This window comes from Pituophis catenifer, unplaced genomic scaffold, assembly GCF_029215685.1.
Source record: "Pituophis catenifer annectens isolate HBS135680 unplaced genomic scaffold, rPitCat1.0.hap2 SCAF_5, whole genome shotgun sequence".
NCBI classification, from domain to species: Eukaryota; Metazoa; Chordata; class Lepidosauria; order Squamata; family Colubridae; genus Pituophis; species Pituophis catenifer.
Genome location: NW_027256885.1, coordinates 13,137,824 through 13,150,796, shown reverse-complemented (window position 1 = coordinate 13,150,796; position 12,973 = coordinate 13,137,824). Strand labels below are relative to the sequence as shown.

At 43.0% G+C, this 12,973-nt stretch overlaps 1 protein-coding gene across 3 annotated transcripts in view; it reads right to left on the bottom strand.

The window, feature by feature from the left end:
* KPNB1 (karyopherin subunit beta 1) overlaps nt 1-12,973 on the bottom strand; it is a 178,010-nt gene that overhangs the window by 21,022 nt on the left and 144,015 nt on the right. The window contains exons 21-22 of one of the 3 annotated variants that reach the window (XR_011600455.1): nt 3,404-3,565; nt 2,931-3,011 (exon numbers count right to left, since the gene is read on the bottom strand). The exons of 1 other annotated variant lie outside the window; for it this stretch is intronic. Coding sequence is in view for 1 of the 2 variants with exons in the window: in XM_070944450.1 (XP_070800551.1) it covers nt 3,011; nt 3,404-3,565 (163 nt within the window). In the remaining variant the exon portion in view is untranslated. Of the gene's footprint in view, nt 1-1,838; nt 3,012-3,403; nt 3,566-12,973 lie in introns of those variants that run through there. One more of the 3 variants, XM_070944450.1, reaches the window with a different exon arrangement.

Sequence of the window (12,973 nt, the reverse complement as noted above, 5' to 3'; positions counted from 1 at the left end):
GCAAAGAGGAGCTATAAAAAGCTTGCAGCAAACCAGCCTGGTGTGTTGTGGGTGTGCTAGTTTTGGACAGCAGTGGGAGTAGGAAGGATTGTGGGTTTTCTAATCCAAATAGGAAACTGGAAACAACCTAAGGGTAAAGGAGAATTGGAGAAGCTCACTCCTGATAGTAAAACAGAGCAGCAGTAGACCTAGAAAGGATGTGGAATCAAATTGGGACTGCTATCCAAGGGTCTCTGCTGGTGTCTGGCTGGGTAAAATAAGGCTGGAGTAGGCCTTATGGAGTTTGGGCAACCCACTGACTTGGGTAGAGGGAAAAAAACCAGTGATGCCATCGTTCCAAAAAGTATGTTTGGTGCACAAACCCATGCACCCCCAAAATTACTCCATACCCACAGTGAAGCATGATGCTTTGGGGCTGCTTTCCTTCAGTTGAAACTGGGGCTTTAGTCAAAGTGGAGGGAATTAGGAAGAGTTCCAAATATCAATTTTAGAGTAGTAGATAACCTTGTTATTTTTTACTGTGGGCACACTGGGATATTATCTGGGCCTGCTGCCTTCCAAATGTTAACTTTCCACAATGTCTTCCAGACTGAGGTAACATCAAAAGCTAAGCACTTGCTCGTCAGGATGGGGCACAGCTTTCCTTGCAAGGGTGCTATTTGATGCCTCCAATTTCCAAAAAAATGTGTTCAACTCATTTAAAAAGTCTGTGTCACCCTTGCAACTGGATGGAGCCACTTTATAATCTGTAATGGCCTGGATTCCTTGCCACATACACCTGGAGTTTGTCGGGTCCTGAAAAAAGTTCTGAACTTTCTGACAATGGGCTTGCTTTGCTCTTTTTTTTGGCACAAAACCTTCAGGCCTCTGCTAAAATGCTGAAGATGAAGAGGAATTTCACCTTTCAACATGATGGGTACCCCAAAGCATACCTCCAAATCAACAAAAGAATGGCTTCACCAGAAGAATTCTGAAGTAATTTATCTTGGTCTGATTTTTTTACATCTCAAAAACCTGGCATTTTAACAGGGGTGTGTAGACTTTTATATCCACTGTAGACTGTTTCAGTCTAAGAAAAAAAGGTGGAACCAGGTTCATAAAATCCCTTCTTTCAGACTCGTGCTGGAACTACCTGCTTAGCCACCTGGTCTTGTCTTTAATTTTTGTTTTGTACACTGGTTCAAGAAATTGGCACTTGGGACTACAATTCTGAATCTGGCACTGAAAGGCACACAACAGATACCCTGTGTAAGAAATTGGCATGCTTGCTTTCCAATGAGGATGGGTAACCAATGAGAATCCCAAGATGAGTGTGAGAAAGTACAGAGAATAGGGAAGTGAGGGTTTTTTAAAATGTGTGTTTAATGCTTCTTGAAAGGATTAGATCCCCTATTTTAGGAGGCAAGCATAAAAAGCACCCATCTTTTAAAAGCCCTTAAGCATCAATAGCTGCATAGTTAGAAGCTGGTGTGTCTCATTCCCTGTTATTAGGAATCCTTAATATTTAGAAAATAGTTCTCTGCCTACTTGCTATAATGCAACAAAAAATTTAAATATATGAAACTAGATTTTTAACATATAGTATAGATAACAGTATACAGCTGCCCAATTGTGGGGGCCTTTTTGGGGAAAAGATTTCCTATTTACTGGAAAGAGTAATAGAAAAAATAGTACTGGGGGGAATGTTTCACACCATTTTATTAACCTTCAACTGCAGTGTAAAAATATAACCTTTTACAAATGTCATCCTGTGTAAGCTCCAATATATAAAACTAACCCCATATCAGAACCAAATAAAGAGAACAAATAGGCAAAGCAGTTTCCAAATTGTACTTTTATCTTTTTCTTTGTTTGAACATTTTATTTCAACTTCATTTTTTCAATCCAATTATTTCCTGAAAGGTTTTTTTGTTTGTTTATAGACTTTTAAAAAATTCTTTGGCACAATCGTGTATGGTTTGGGCTTTGTTCACACCAAAAGGGGCTTTGTCCCTTTTGCTTGCTTTTTATTATCACTAATTCAAAGGTGTGTTTTGTTTCAAAGCCTCTCATCCCATTTGCAAAAACTGGATCCTAATCTTTCCATTAACACGTGAGTCTTCTGGACACCCTACCCACCTCTCACCCCACCCCGGGTTTCTACATTCACAGTTGAACAAAATTCAGGAAGGAAAGGCGCTTTTTTTAATGAAACAAGATTGTGAAAAAAGTCACAACAGGAGCTTTGAACATCTCGCCTATGATCCCCTAAAGAAGCCCTACACAGGGCAACTTCTCTTTACCCCTCCCCCCCTTCAAATCTCATACTTTTCTGCCACTTCAAGTAGACTGAACGTGTTAGTTTAGGAAACACAACTGATAATCTTTTCAGTGTTTCTTTTGGGAAACATTAACTGCAATTGAGAATGTAGATACTGCCTCATACACACACACACACACACACACACACACACACACACACACACACACACGAAAGAAAATCCTTCACCCTTCCCATTGTCTTGTGCACTGACAGTGTGTGTCCAAAAACTCCCCTCCCTCCTGAAAAAAGGTAACTGGTGGGCTGGGGACCCCACCTTCTCCTCTCTAGCAACAAAAGCCAGACCTTATTATGTGAGTACTCAAATTGAACCTGAAGCTAGCTTTTCTCTGTCCTAGACTAAGTATACTTCCTCTTCACTGTCCACAAGGCAGAGAATTAGTCGTTGTCTCTTGTCAGAAGAGACTGTACTGATGTATAGAACTCAATCATTTTCTACTTCCTAGAGGCAAGCGATGACAAGGTTTTGTTGCTATTCAAGTCAGTGATTAGCTCCATTAACAGTGGTTCTGCCATTTGCCGTGGCTGGATTTTCACCATGGTGTGTTTAAGCCTCTCACTCACTCATCCTCTCATTCCCAAACACTCAGCATTCGTGCACACTCCTCACTTCGGGTTGGGTTTTTTTTTTTCCTCAATAGATTGGAGAATTCCAGTGGGGGTCTCAGGTGTCATCCCAATAGCAATAGATCTGTAAGTGAAGAAAAATGAGGCAATGCAGTGTAATATAAAAAGAGACACTTGCAATTTCTTCAGTAGCAATAAGATTGTTTCATTATTGCAGGTTTTTTAAACAAATATTCCTATTAGACAGCTTTTCCACTTCAATTTGTCATATCACACTGCATAAGATCTTACATTTTTAAAGCAGGTCTTGAAAGAAAAGGAATTTTTGAATAGGAGACATTGAAGACAAAGGCCATGGGGATGACAATCCAAATGCTACTTCCCACACCTCCTTGAAGCTTACTCAGTGGGGAATTAACTTATCTGGGCCTTACATTAGTTCTCTGAACTTCTAATGCAAACTGTATAGGAATGACTCAGATGTTTTAAAGAACAAAAAAGTTGGAGCCTTCTCACCAAGCTTGATTTTTCAGTTTTCTCAACTCTTTAGTGGCCCAGGTAGCAAGGGTTTTTGTTTTGTTTGTTGTTGATCTTCTTCCTTCAGTTAGCAACTCATGTATCATGGGCCTAGCTTCTACCATCTTGAGGACATCTTTCCCAAATGCTGTGCACAAATCCCTGTGAAAAGCAAAAAATATAAAAAAAAACCTCCCAGTACCTGATTTCAATGATTACTTGTGGGTGGTTCAGAGTTACTTGACTCTTGTGAATTATGACTGCAGCACATCTCCCACATGGTCATATGATCATATTTCAGGCACTTGGAAACCAGTTCACATTTACATCCTGTTGCAGCAACCCACGGTCACTTGACCACAACTTGCAACTTTGTTTTTCAGTTTTCTGGCAGAAAAAAACACCCGTTGAATATGCTGGATTCACGTAATGACCATGTAGTTTGCTTAGCAACTGCAGAGACCCGCTTTATAACTGTTGTAAAAATTGAATCTGGTCACATAGTGTCTCCACTTACTGCATGACCAAAATTCTGGGCTCTATTGTCATAATTCAAGGACTACCTGTAGTCACCCCCTAAGTGGATTACTGCAATGCACTATTTATGGGGCTGCCCTTGAAGACTATCTGGAAGTTGCAACTGGTCCAGAATGCAGCAGTGTATGCCCACTTTTCCTCTGTGCTCTGCCAGTGTAATGATATGTGGGAATGACCTTGGGAGAATGGGCAAAGAGGCACCACCAAGGGAACAGCCAGATAAGAGACGGCATAGCCTGCAGCTGGATAGTAGGTGGGACAAGAGGCTCAGAAGAGATTGTCTCTAGTTTCTCAGGCTGTAAAGGAGAAGGGGGGGGGGAAGGAAAGGAGAATGTACTTTCACACTAGAAAGATTATGTCAATGTACAGTTGCAAGAAAAAGTATGTGAACCCCTTGGGATTACGTGGAGTTTTGCATGAATTGGTCATAAAATGTGCTCTGAACTTCATCTAAGTCACAACAATAGAAAAACACAGTCTGCTTAAAATAATACTACACAAACATTAGATGTTGCCATGGTTTAATTGAACATAACATGTAAACATTCACAGTGCAGGGAGGAAAAAGTATGTGAGCCCCTAGCCTAATGACTTCTCCAAGAGCTAATTGGAGCCAGGAGTGAGCCAACCTTGACTCCAATCAGTGTGATGATATTGGATGTGTTGCTGACAGCTGTCCTGCCCTTTAAAAACACACACCTGTTTTGGGTTTACTGGTTTCAAGAAGCACTGTCTGATGTGAACCATGCCTCGCAGAAAAGAGCTCTCAGAAGACCTACGATCAAAAATTGTTGACTTGCATGAAGCTGGAAAGGGTTACAAAAGTATCTCCAAAAGCCTTGATGTTCATGTGTCCACGGTAAGACAGACTGTCTACAAATGGAGAAAGTTTAGCACTGTTGCTACTCTCCCTAGGCGTGGTCGTCCTGTAAAAATGACTGCAAGAGCCCAGCGCAGAATGCTTCATGAAGTAAAGAAGAATCCTAGAGTGTCAGCTAAAGACCTACAGAAATCTCTGGCACATGCTAACATTTTTGTTGACACATCTACAATAAGGAAAACATTAAACAAGAATGGAGTACATGGGAGGACACCACGGAGGAAGCCATTGCTGTCCAAAAAAAATATTGCAGCACGTTTGAAGTTTGCAAAAGAGCACCTGGATGTTCCACAGCACTACTGGCAAAATATACTGTGGACAGATGAAACCAAAATTGAGTTGTTTGGGAAGAACACACAACACTATGTGTGGAGAAAAAAAGGCACAGCACACCAACATCAAAACCTCATCCTCACTGTAAAACATGGCGGAGGGAGCATCATGGTTTGGGGCTGCTTTGCTGCCTCAGGGCCTGGATGGATTGTTGTCATTGATGGGAAAATGAATTCCAGAGTTTATCAAGACATTTTGCAGGAAAACGTACGACCATCTGTCCGCCAACTGAAGCTCCGCAGAGGATGGGTGATGCAACAGGACAATGACCCAAAGCATACAAGTAATTCAACAAAAAAATGGCTTCAACAGCACAGAATATGCCTTCTGGAGTGGCCCAGTCAGAGTCCTGACCTCAACCCGATTGAAATGCTGTGGCATGACCTTAAGAGAGCGATTCACACCAGACATCCCAAGAATATTGCTACACTGAAACAGTTTTGTGAAGAGGAGTGGTCCAAAATTACTCCAGATCGTTGTGCAGGTCTGATCTGCAACTACAGGAAACGTTTGGTTGAGGTTATTGCTGCCAAAGGAGGGTCAACCAGTTATTAAGTCCAAAGGTTCACATACTTTTTCCTCCCTGCACTGTGAATGTTTACATGTTATGTTCAATTAAACTATGGCAACATCTAATGTTTGTGTAGAATTATTTTAAGCAGACTGTGTTTTTCTATTGTTGTGACTTAGATGAAGTTCAGAGCACATTTTATGACCAATTCATGCAAAACTCCACGTAATCCCAAGGGGTTCACATACTTTTTCTTGCAACTGTAGCTTTACAATGAAGTTGAAGTAGCCCATCTGCTTGTTTCCTATCTGGCTTGCCCTGCAAAGCCAATAGCCAACTATATTGGCTTTTATGTGGAATTCAAGGTGCTGGTTATCATCTCATGGCATGAGGCTTGGTTATTTGAGGGACTGCCTCTTTTTAGTTGTCTATACCCATCCCACTAGGTTTGATAGGAAGGGCTCATTCTGAGTCCCCTCAATTAAATGTGATGTAATGGGACCTAGGAAGCAGGCCATTTCTGTTGTAGCACCTGAACTCTGAACAACCTCGCTCCAACCTTGACAGCCTTTTTGCAAAGCACTGAAAACCAAGATGTGTTCCTGAGCACAAGGGTGGGAAGTTAGGTGACTGGGGCATTGCTGCTGTTTTGCATTTATTCTCACCATCCATTTTAGATTCTATGTTTCACTAATATTGTTTTAATAAGCTGTGAGCTACCAGAAATACATCTGTGATATACGCAGCCATATAAATTGATTAAATAAGTACAGGTGGTGCTCTATTAACAAGCACTTGTTCAACAACCGTTCAAACTTACAATGGTGCTGAATGAGTGGTATTTATGACTGGTCCTCAAAGTTTTGGCCATCACTGCACCCCCGTGGTCATGTGATCATGACCTGGTTGCTCAGCAGTGGCCCAGATTTCCAACTGTCATAGCATCCCGCAGTAATGTGAATGTGAATAAAAACTTTCCCTGGTGGCTTCTCACAAGCAAAGTCAATGGGGAAGCTGGCAGGAACTTGGAAATCATAGTCCCATTAGGTCCTTACTTAACAAGCTGTGGTGATTTGTTTAATGACTTGTGGTTTGCTTAACAGTAACTAGAGACTGCTAGAATTGTTGCTAAGTGGCACAGTTGTAGGAGATGAGCAGGCTGAACCCAAGGGTGGGGTCAAATGTGTCATCAATTTGGAGTTGCTACACTCCCACAAGATACCCAAGTCCACCCCCCCACCCCCCATGAATTCCATTGACCCTTATCGAATGCTAATTTGGTTTGACCATCAGATCAGATTCTTGTGTATAGGTTGCATGAAATATACTTTTAGTGCTTTGAACTCGACTCCTGTTCCTGGTTACTTGCGCCTGAAATTAATCTGATCCTACTCACCTAAACTTTCACATACTACTATAAAAACCACAGCATGGCATCAGATCCACAAGCTGGAGCAGCAGCAGGCAATTCAGAGATGGGTACCCTCTGCAGACGCCAAGATGGTTTGGAAACCTGAGGGACCGTCTCTTGCCGGTCACATCTACTCGACCCATTAGAGCGGGGAGGCAGGGAATGCTACGGGTCCCATCCCTGAGGGAGATACACCTGGTGGGACCCAGAAGAAGGGCCTTCTCTGTGGTGGATCCCTCTCTCTGGAACATCATTCCCCCAGAGATTAGAATGGCCCCCACCCTAATTCTCTTCCGGAAGGCGCTGAAGACCTGGTTCTGCCAGCGGGCCTGGGGAACCCAGAGCAGGATGGAGCCCATTAAATGGCTCGTGTGGTCGGCTGTCGCTGGAGCAGGAGGTGGGGGTCAGGGGTGATTTTATTACATTAATTTATTTGATTTTTTTATGAGTTTTACTGTTTTTTAAATGTGGTTTTTTTATATTCTGTAAGCTGCCTTGAGTCGCCATGGGCGAATAGGCAGCAATATAAATCAAATAAATAAATAAAACCGAGGTGCGAAATACAGCAGCTAATATGCACCAGATGCGTCAACAGACGCAAAATTTAGCTCAACAATTTCCTCCACCACCACATCTTGCTCCACCATCAGCAGCTGGTGCCCTGTTGCAGAGGACCCCTGGATGTCTACCCCAGAGATTTGCAGGCGACTCAGACAAGATGAGAACATTTCTTGCCTAATGTGAACTATTCATTGGCACCAGACCAGTGAAGTTTCCAATGGACAGATCATGATAACTATCAAAACTTCCTAGCACACTTTAGACAACACTTCGGAGATGCCATCTAAGAAGACACTGCCATGTGCAAAATTGAAGAGCTACAACAAGGCAACTGGAGAGTAACGCTCTACATTGAATTCAATTTGTTGCAGCAGATTTGAACTGGAATGAGCCTTCGTTGATGGCGCAATTCAGACATGGCCTCAATGACAGAATTGCAAATCAACTCATCAGGCGGATAGACACTGGGTCATATCTACAGAACCTGCATTATAATTGACTCACGTTTAGAAGAGATCAGGGCTTGCTCCAACCATCGCAAGGTACCAGCTCCTCAACTCTCATATCCAGTCCTCATCTCCCTTACACTGACTGAAGCTGATAAAGGGGGAGAGGAGCCTATGCAAATTGATGCAGCCAGACAATCCCCAGCCACAGAAGAATGGCAGAGGCACTGAGATTTAGCACTCTGTTTCTACTGTGGAGAATCCAGGCACATGGTCAAGGACTGCACTTCCAAACACCCAGGAGAGGAGAAAGGCATTCCAGCCACAGTTCCAGTGAGAGCCATCCCAAATGCAAACCACAGAACTGGGAAATGACAACAGCCTACCTGCAAGAGCTTAGATGAGGGGCTCTTCAAACATTCAAAACATATTTTCCCGATTTATGAACCAAGTTTTTTCTGATTTCATTGATAAATTTGTAGTCCTTTTATCTGAATGACATCCTGATCTACTCTGAGGATGAATCTCAGCACAAAGAACAAATGTGTACAGTTCCGAGTAGACTGAGAGACAACCACCTCTTTGCTAAACCAGAAAAAGTGTACCTTTGATCTAACACAGTTAGATTTCTTGGGCTACCGTATCTCCACAAATGGTATCCAGATGGACCCCCAGAAAGTCAGGGCAGTGCTGGAATGGCAAGCTCCCTGCACAGCCAAAGTCATTCTAAATTTTCTGGGCCTTGCAAACTTCTACAGAAAATTTATCCCCAGCTTTGCCCATAAACACAAACTGCTTACCCAATTGACAGAGAAAGGAGTTAGGTTTGCTTGGACTCACACGCAACAAACAGCATTCAGAGTTAAAGCAGTTCTTTGCCCATCAGCCCCTACTTCAGCATCCAGACCCATCAAAGAGATTTATTGTTTAGACATACAGGTGAAACTCGAAAAATTAGAATATCGTGCAAAAGTTCATTTATTTCAGTAATGCAACTTAAAAGGTGAAACTAATATATGAGATAGACTCATTACATGCAAAGCGAGATAGTTCAAGCCTTGATTTGTCATACTTTTGATGATTATGGCTTACAGCTCATGAAAACCCCAAATTCACGATCTCAGAAAATTAGAATATTGTGAAAAGGTTCAATATTCTAGGCTCAAAGTGTCCCACTCTAATCAGCTAATTAAACCATAACACCTGCAAAGGGTTCCTGAGCCTTTAAATGGTCTCTCAGTCTGGTTCAGTAGGAATCACAATCATGGGAAAGACTGCTGACCTGACAGTTGTGCAGAAAACCATCATTGACACCCTCCATAAGGAGGGAAAGCCTCAAAAGGTAATTGCAAAAGAAGTTGCATGTTCCCAAAGTGCTGTATCAAAGCACATTAATAGAAAGTTATGTGGAAGGGAAAAGTGTGGAAAAGGTGCACAAGCAGCAGGGATGACTGCAGCCTGGAGAGGATTGTCAGGAAAAGGCCATTCAAAAGTGTTGTGAACTTTCACAAGGAGTGGACTGAGGCTGGAGTCAGTGCATCAAGAGCCACCACACACAGACGGATCCTGGACATGGGCTTCAAATGTCGTATTCCTCTTGTCAAGCCGCTCCTGAACAACAAACAACGTCAGAAGCATCTTACCTGGGCTAAAGAAAAAAAGTCATCTTTTCTGATGAGAGTAACTTTTGCATCTCATTTGGAAACCAAGGACCCAGAGTCTGGAGGAAGAATGGAGAGGCACACACTGCAAGATGCTTGAAGTCCAGTGTGAAGTTTCCACAGTCTGTGTTGATTTGGGGAGCCATGTCATCTGCTGGTGTTGGTCCACTGTGCTTCATTAAGTCCAGGGTCAACGCAGCCGTCTACCAGGAGATTTTGGAGCACTTCATGCTTCCTTCCACAGACGAGCTTTATGGGGATGCTGACTTCATTTTCCAGCAGGACTTGGCACCTGCCCACACTGCCAAAAGTACCAAATCCTGGTTCAATGACCATGGGATTACTGTGCTTGATTGGCCAGCAAACTCGCCTGACCTGAACCCCATAGAGAATCTATGGGGCATTGCCAAGAGAAAGATGAGAGACATGAGACCGAACAATGCAGAAGAGCTGAAGGCCGCTATTGAAGCATCCTGGTCTTCCATAACACCTCAGCAGTGCCACAGACTGATAGCATCCATGCCACGCCGCATTGAGGCAGTAATTGATGCAAAAGGGGCCCAAACCAAGTACTGAGTACATATGCATGCTTATACTTTTCAGAGGTCTGATATTGTTCTATGTACAATCCTTCTTTTATTGATTTCATGTAATATTCTAATTTTCTGAGATTGTGAATGTGGGGTTTTCATGAGCTGTAAGCCATAATCATCAAAAGTATGACAAATCAAGGCTTGAACTATCTCGCTTTGCATGTAATGAGTCTATCTCATATATTAGTTTCACCTTTTAAGTTGCATTACTGAAATAAATAAACTTTTGCACGATATTCTAATTTTTCGAGTTTCACCTGTATGCTTCAGATGTAGCAATCAGAGCTGTTGTTTTACAAGAGGGTAGGTGAAATGCCTGTTCCCCTGCACTTTCTTCTCAAGAGCTTTGACTGCCCCAGAATGAAACTATGACATTTTTAACAAGGAGCTCCGGGTGGTTAAATCCATGTTCAAACTTTTTAGAAAGCACATGTTTTCCCATAGAGGTCAACACAGAGCATCAGAATCTACACGTCTTGCAACAGACCAAGCCGCTTTTGCCCAGACAAATCAGATAGAGCCAATTCTTCTCACACTTCGATTTTTACATTCAATATGTCCCAGGCTCAAAGAACTGGATACCAGATGTTCTTTTGTGCAAACCAGGGTATTCTCAAGTTCAACATACTCCAGTAGCAGCAAGAATCTTGCAGCCTTCTCATTTCCAGCTGGCACCACATCCACCATCCTCTGAGAGGTTGTGAGCAATTCAACTACACCAGAATTTAATCACTAGAGTCGAGCACAACAGCTTCTAGACCAGTTCTCTCGGGCCCAGATGGATAACCTCAAGGCAACCCCAACAGGTACTGTATCCTCATTCGCACTGGAGGGAGGAGCCTTGTAGCACAATAGTAGTTTCCCCCACTTTCAGGGAAGAGGATTTGCAGATGTGCCATGACAACCAGACAGTGGGGCATGGGGGAGTGTTCAAAACTCTGCACAAAACTTTAAGAGACTTTTGGTGTGGCAAGATGATGGTGGACATCAAGGACTACGTGGCCTCTTGCCACACATGCAGGAGGGCCAAGTCCTTCAAACAGAAGCTGGCAGGACTCTTGCAACCCCTTTACATACACACACACACACACACACACACACACACATCCATGGCATACAGTCTCTCTGGACTTCATTACTGATTTACCCCGGTCCAAGGTTTCATGTCTATATTGGTGGTGGTAGATCTTTTCACCAAGATGGCTCATTTAATACCCTGCAAGGGCTTACCCAATGCCAAAGAAACAGCCCAGCTTTTCCTAGATCAGTCTTTTGATATCGTGGAATGGTTTTAAGACTGGTATTAGACAAAGGCCCACAGTTCCAATTCAGATTTTGGAAGGCACTGTTTTAGTTCTTGAATGTCCAAGTCAGCCTATCTTCAGTCCACCACCTGGTCATGAATGGTGAGGCGAAGAAGACTAACCAGTTACTCCAACAATATTTGAGGTGTTAATGCACCTAAAGCCAAGACAACTGGACATCATTATTGCTCCTAACAGAATTTTCTTATAACTCTCTCCACATATTGATTTCAATGACACACTTTCAAGCTCTGTATGTATACACCCAAGAGTATTACCAGACAACCCCACAGAAGACTCATCTGTCCCAGGAGTTGTTGATTTCTTACAGGAGCAACTTGCTTGCCAAGCCCTATTGAAGCAACAGCTCAACCAAGCAAAGCAGTCTTCCTGATTTAGTTTGCCGATTTCACCAATGCTTCCCTGAGAAGTCATTACCGGCCAAGCTCCCAGATCCCTGCACCACCTGAAGAACCTACTGATGGGAGTTACCCAGCCTCTATGGTTCGCTCTGGATGGGTGGGTGGGGGCTTATGATTGGCCTTCCACTTCTGGCCCTCAACTCTTGGGGAGGGGAAGGACCTTCTAATGCTATTTCTGTGTTTCAACAACTGCCACCTGGCTTTCCAGGTGCTTCAGAAGCAGGAGAGGAAGATTCCTTTGAGACTGCTTCTCTCCTGCCCTTGCCAAGTTCCCACAAGAACTCTGACTTTGAAGAGACTATGGAGGAGGGGGAGAGAACAGCTTCAAAGAGCCCATGGAGGAGGGAGGGAGCCAAGTTGGAGGCAGGAGTGATGTAGGAGATGAGCAGGCTGAGCCTAAGGGTGGGGTCAAACACATCAGTTTGGAGTCACTATGCTCCCAGGAGACCCAAGTCCAGCCCCCCCATGAATTCTGTTGACCCTTATCTAGCGTCAATTTGGTTTGACCATTAGTAGATCAGATTCTTGTTTATAGGTTGCATGTAATATACTTTTAGTGCTTTGAACTCAACTCCTGTTCATGGTTACTTGCACCCAACTTCAGTCACATGACATCTCACTTTACAACCACATCACTTAAGTATGAAAATTCCAGTCCCAATTACCATTGTTAAGCAAGGACAAACAGAATATACAGTGGGGCAAAAAAGTATTTAGTCAGCCACCAATTGTGCAAGTTCTCCCACTTAAAAAGATGAGAGAGGCCTGTAATTGTCATCATAGGTAGACCTCAACTATGAGAGACAAAATGAGAAAACAAATCCAGACAATCACATTGTCTGATTTGGAAAGAATTTATTTGCAAATTATGGTGGAAAATAAGTATTTGGTCACCTACAAACAAGCAAGAT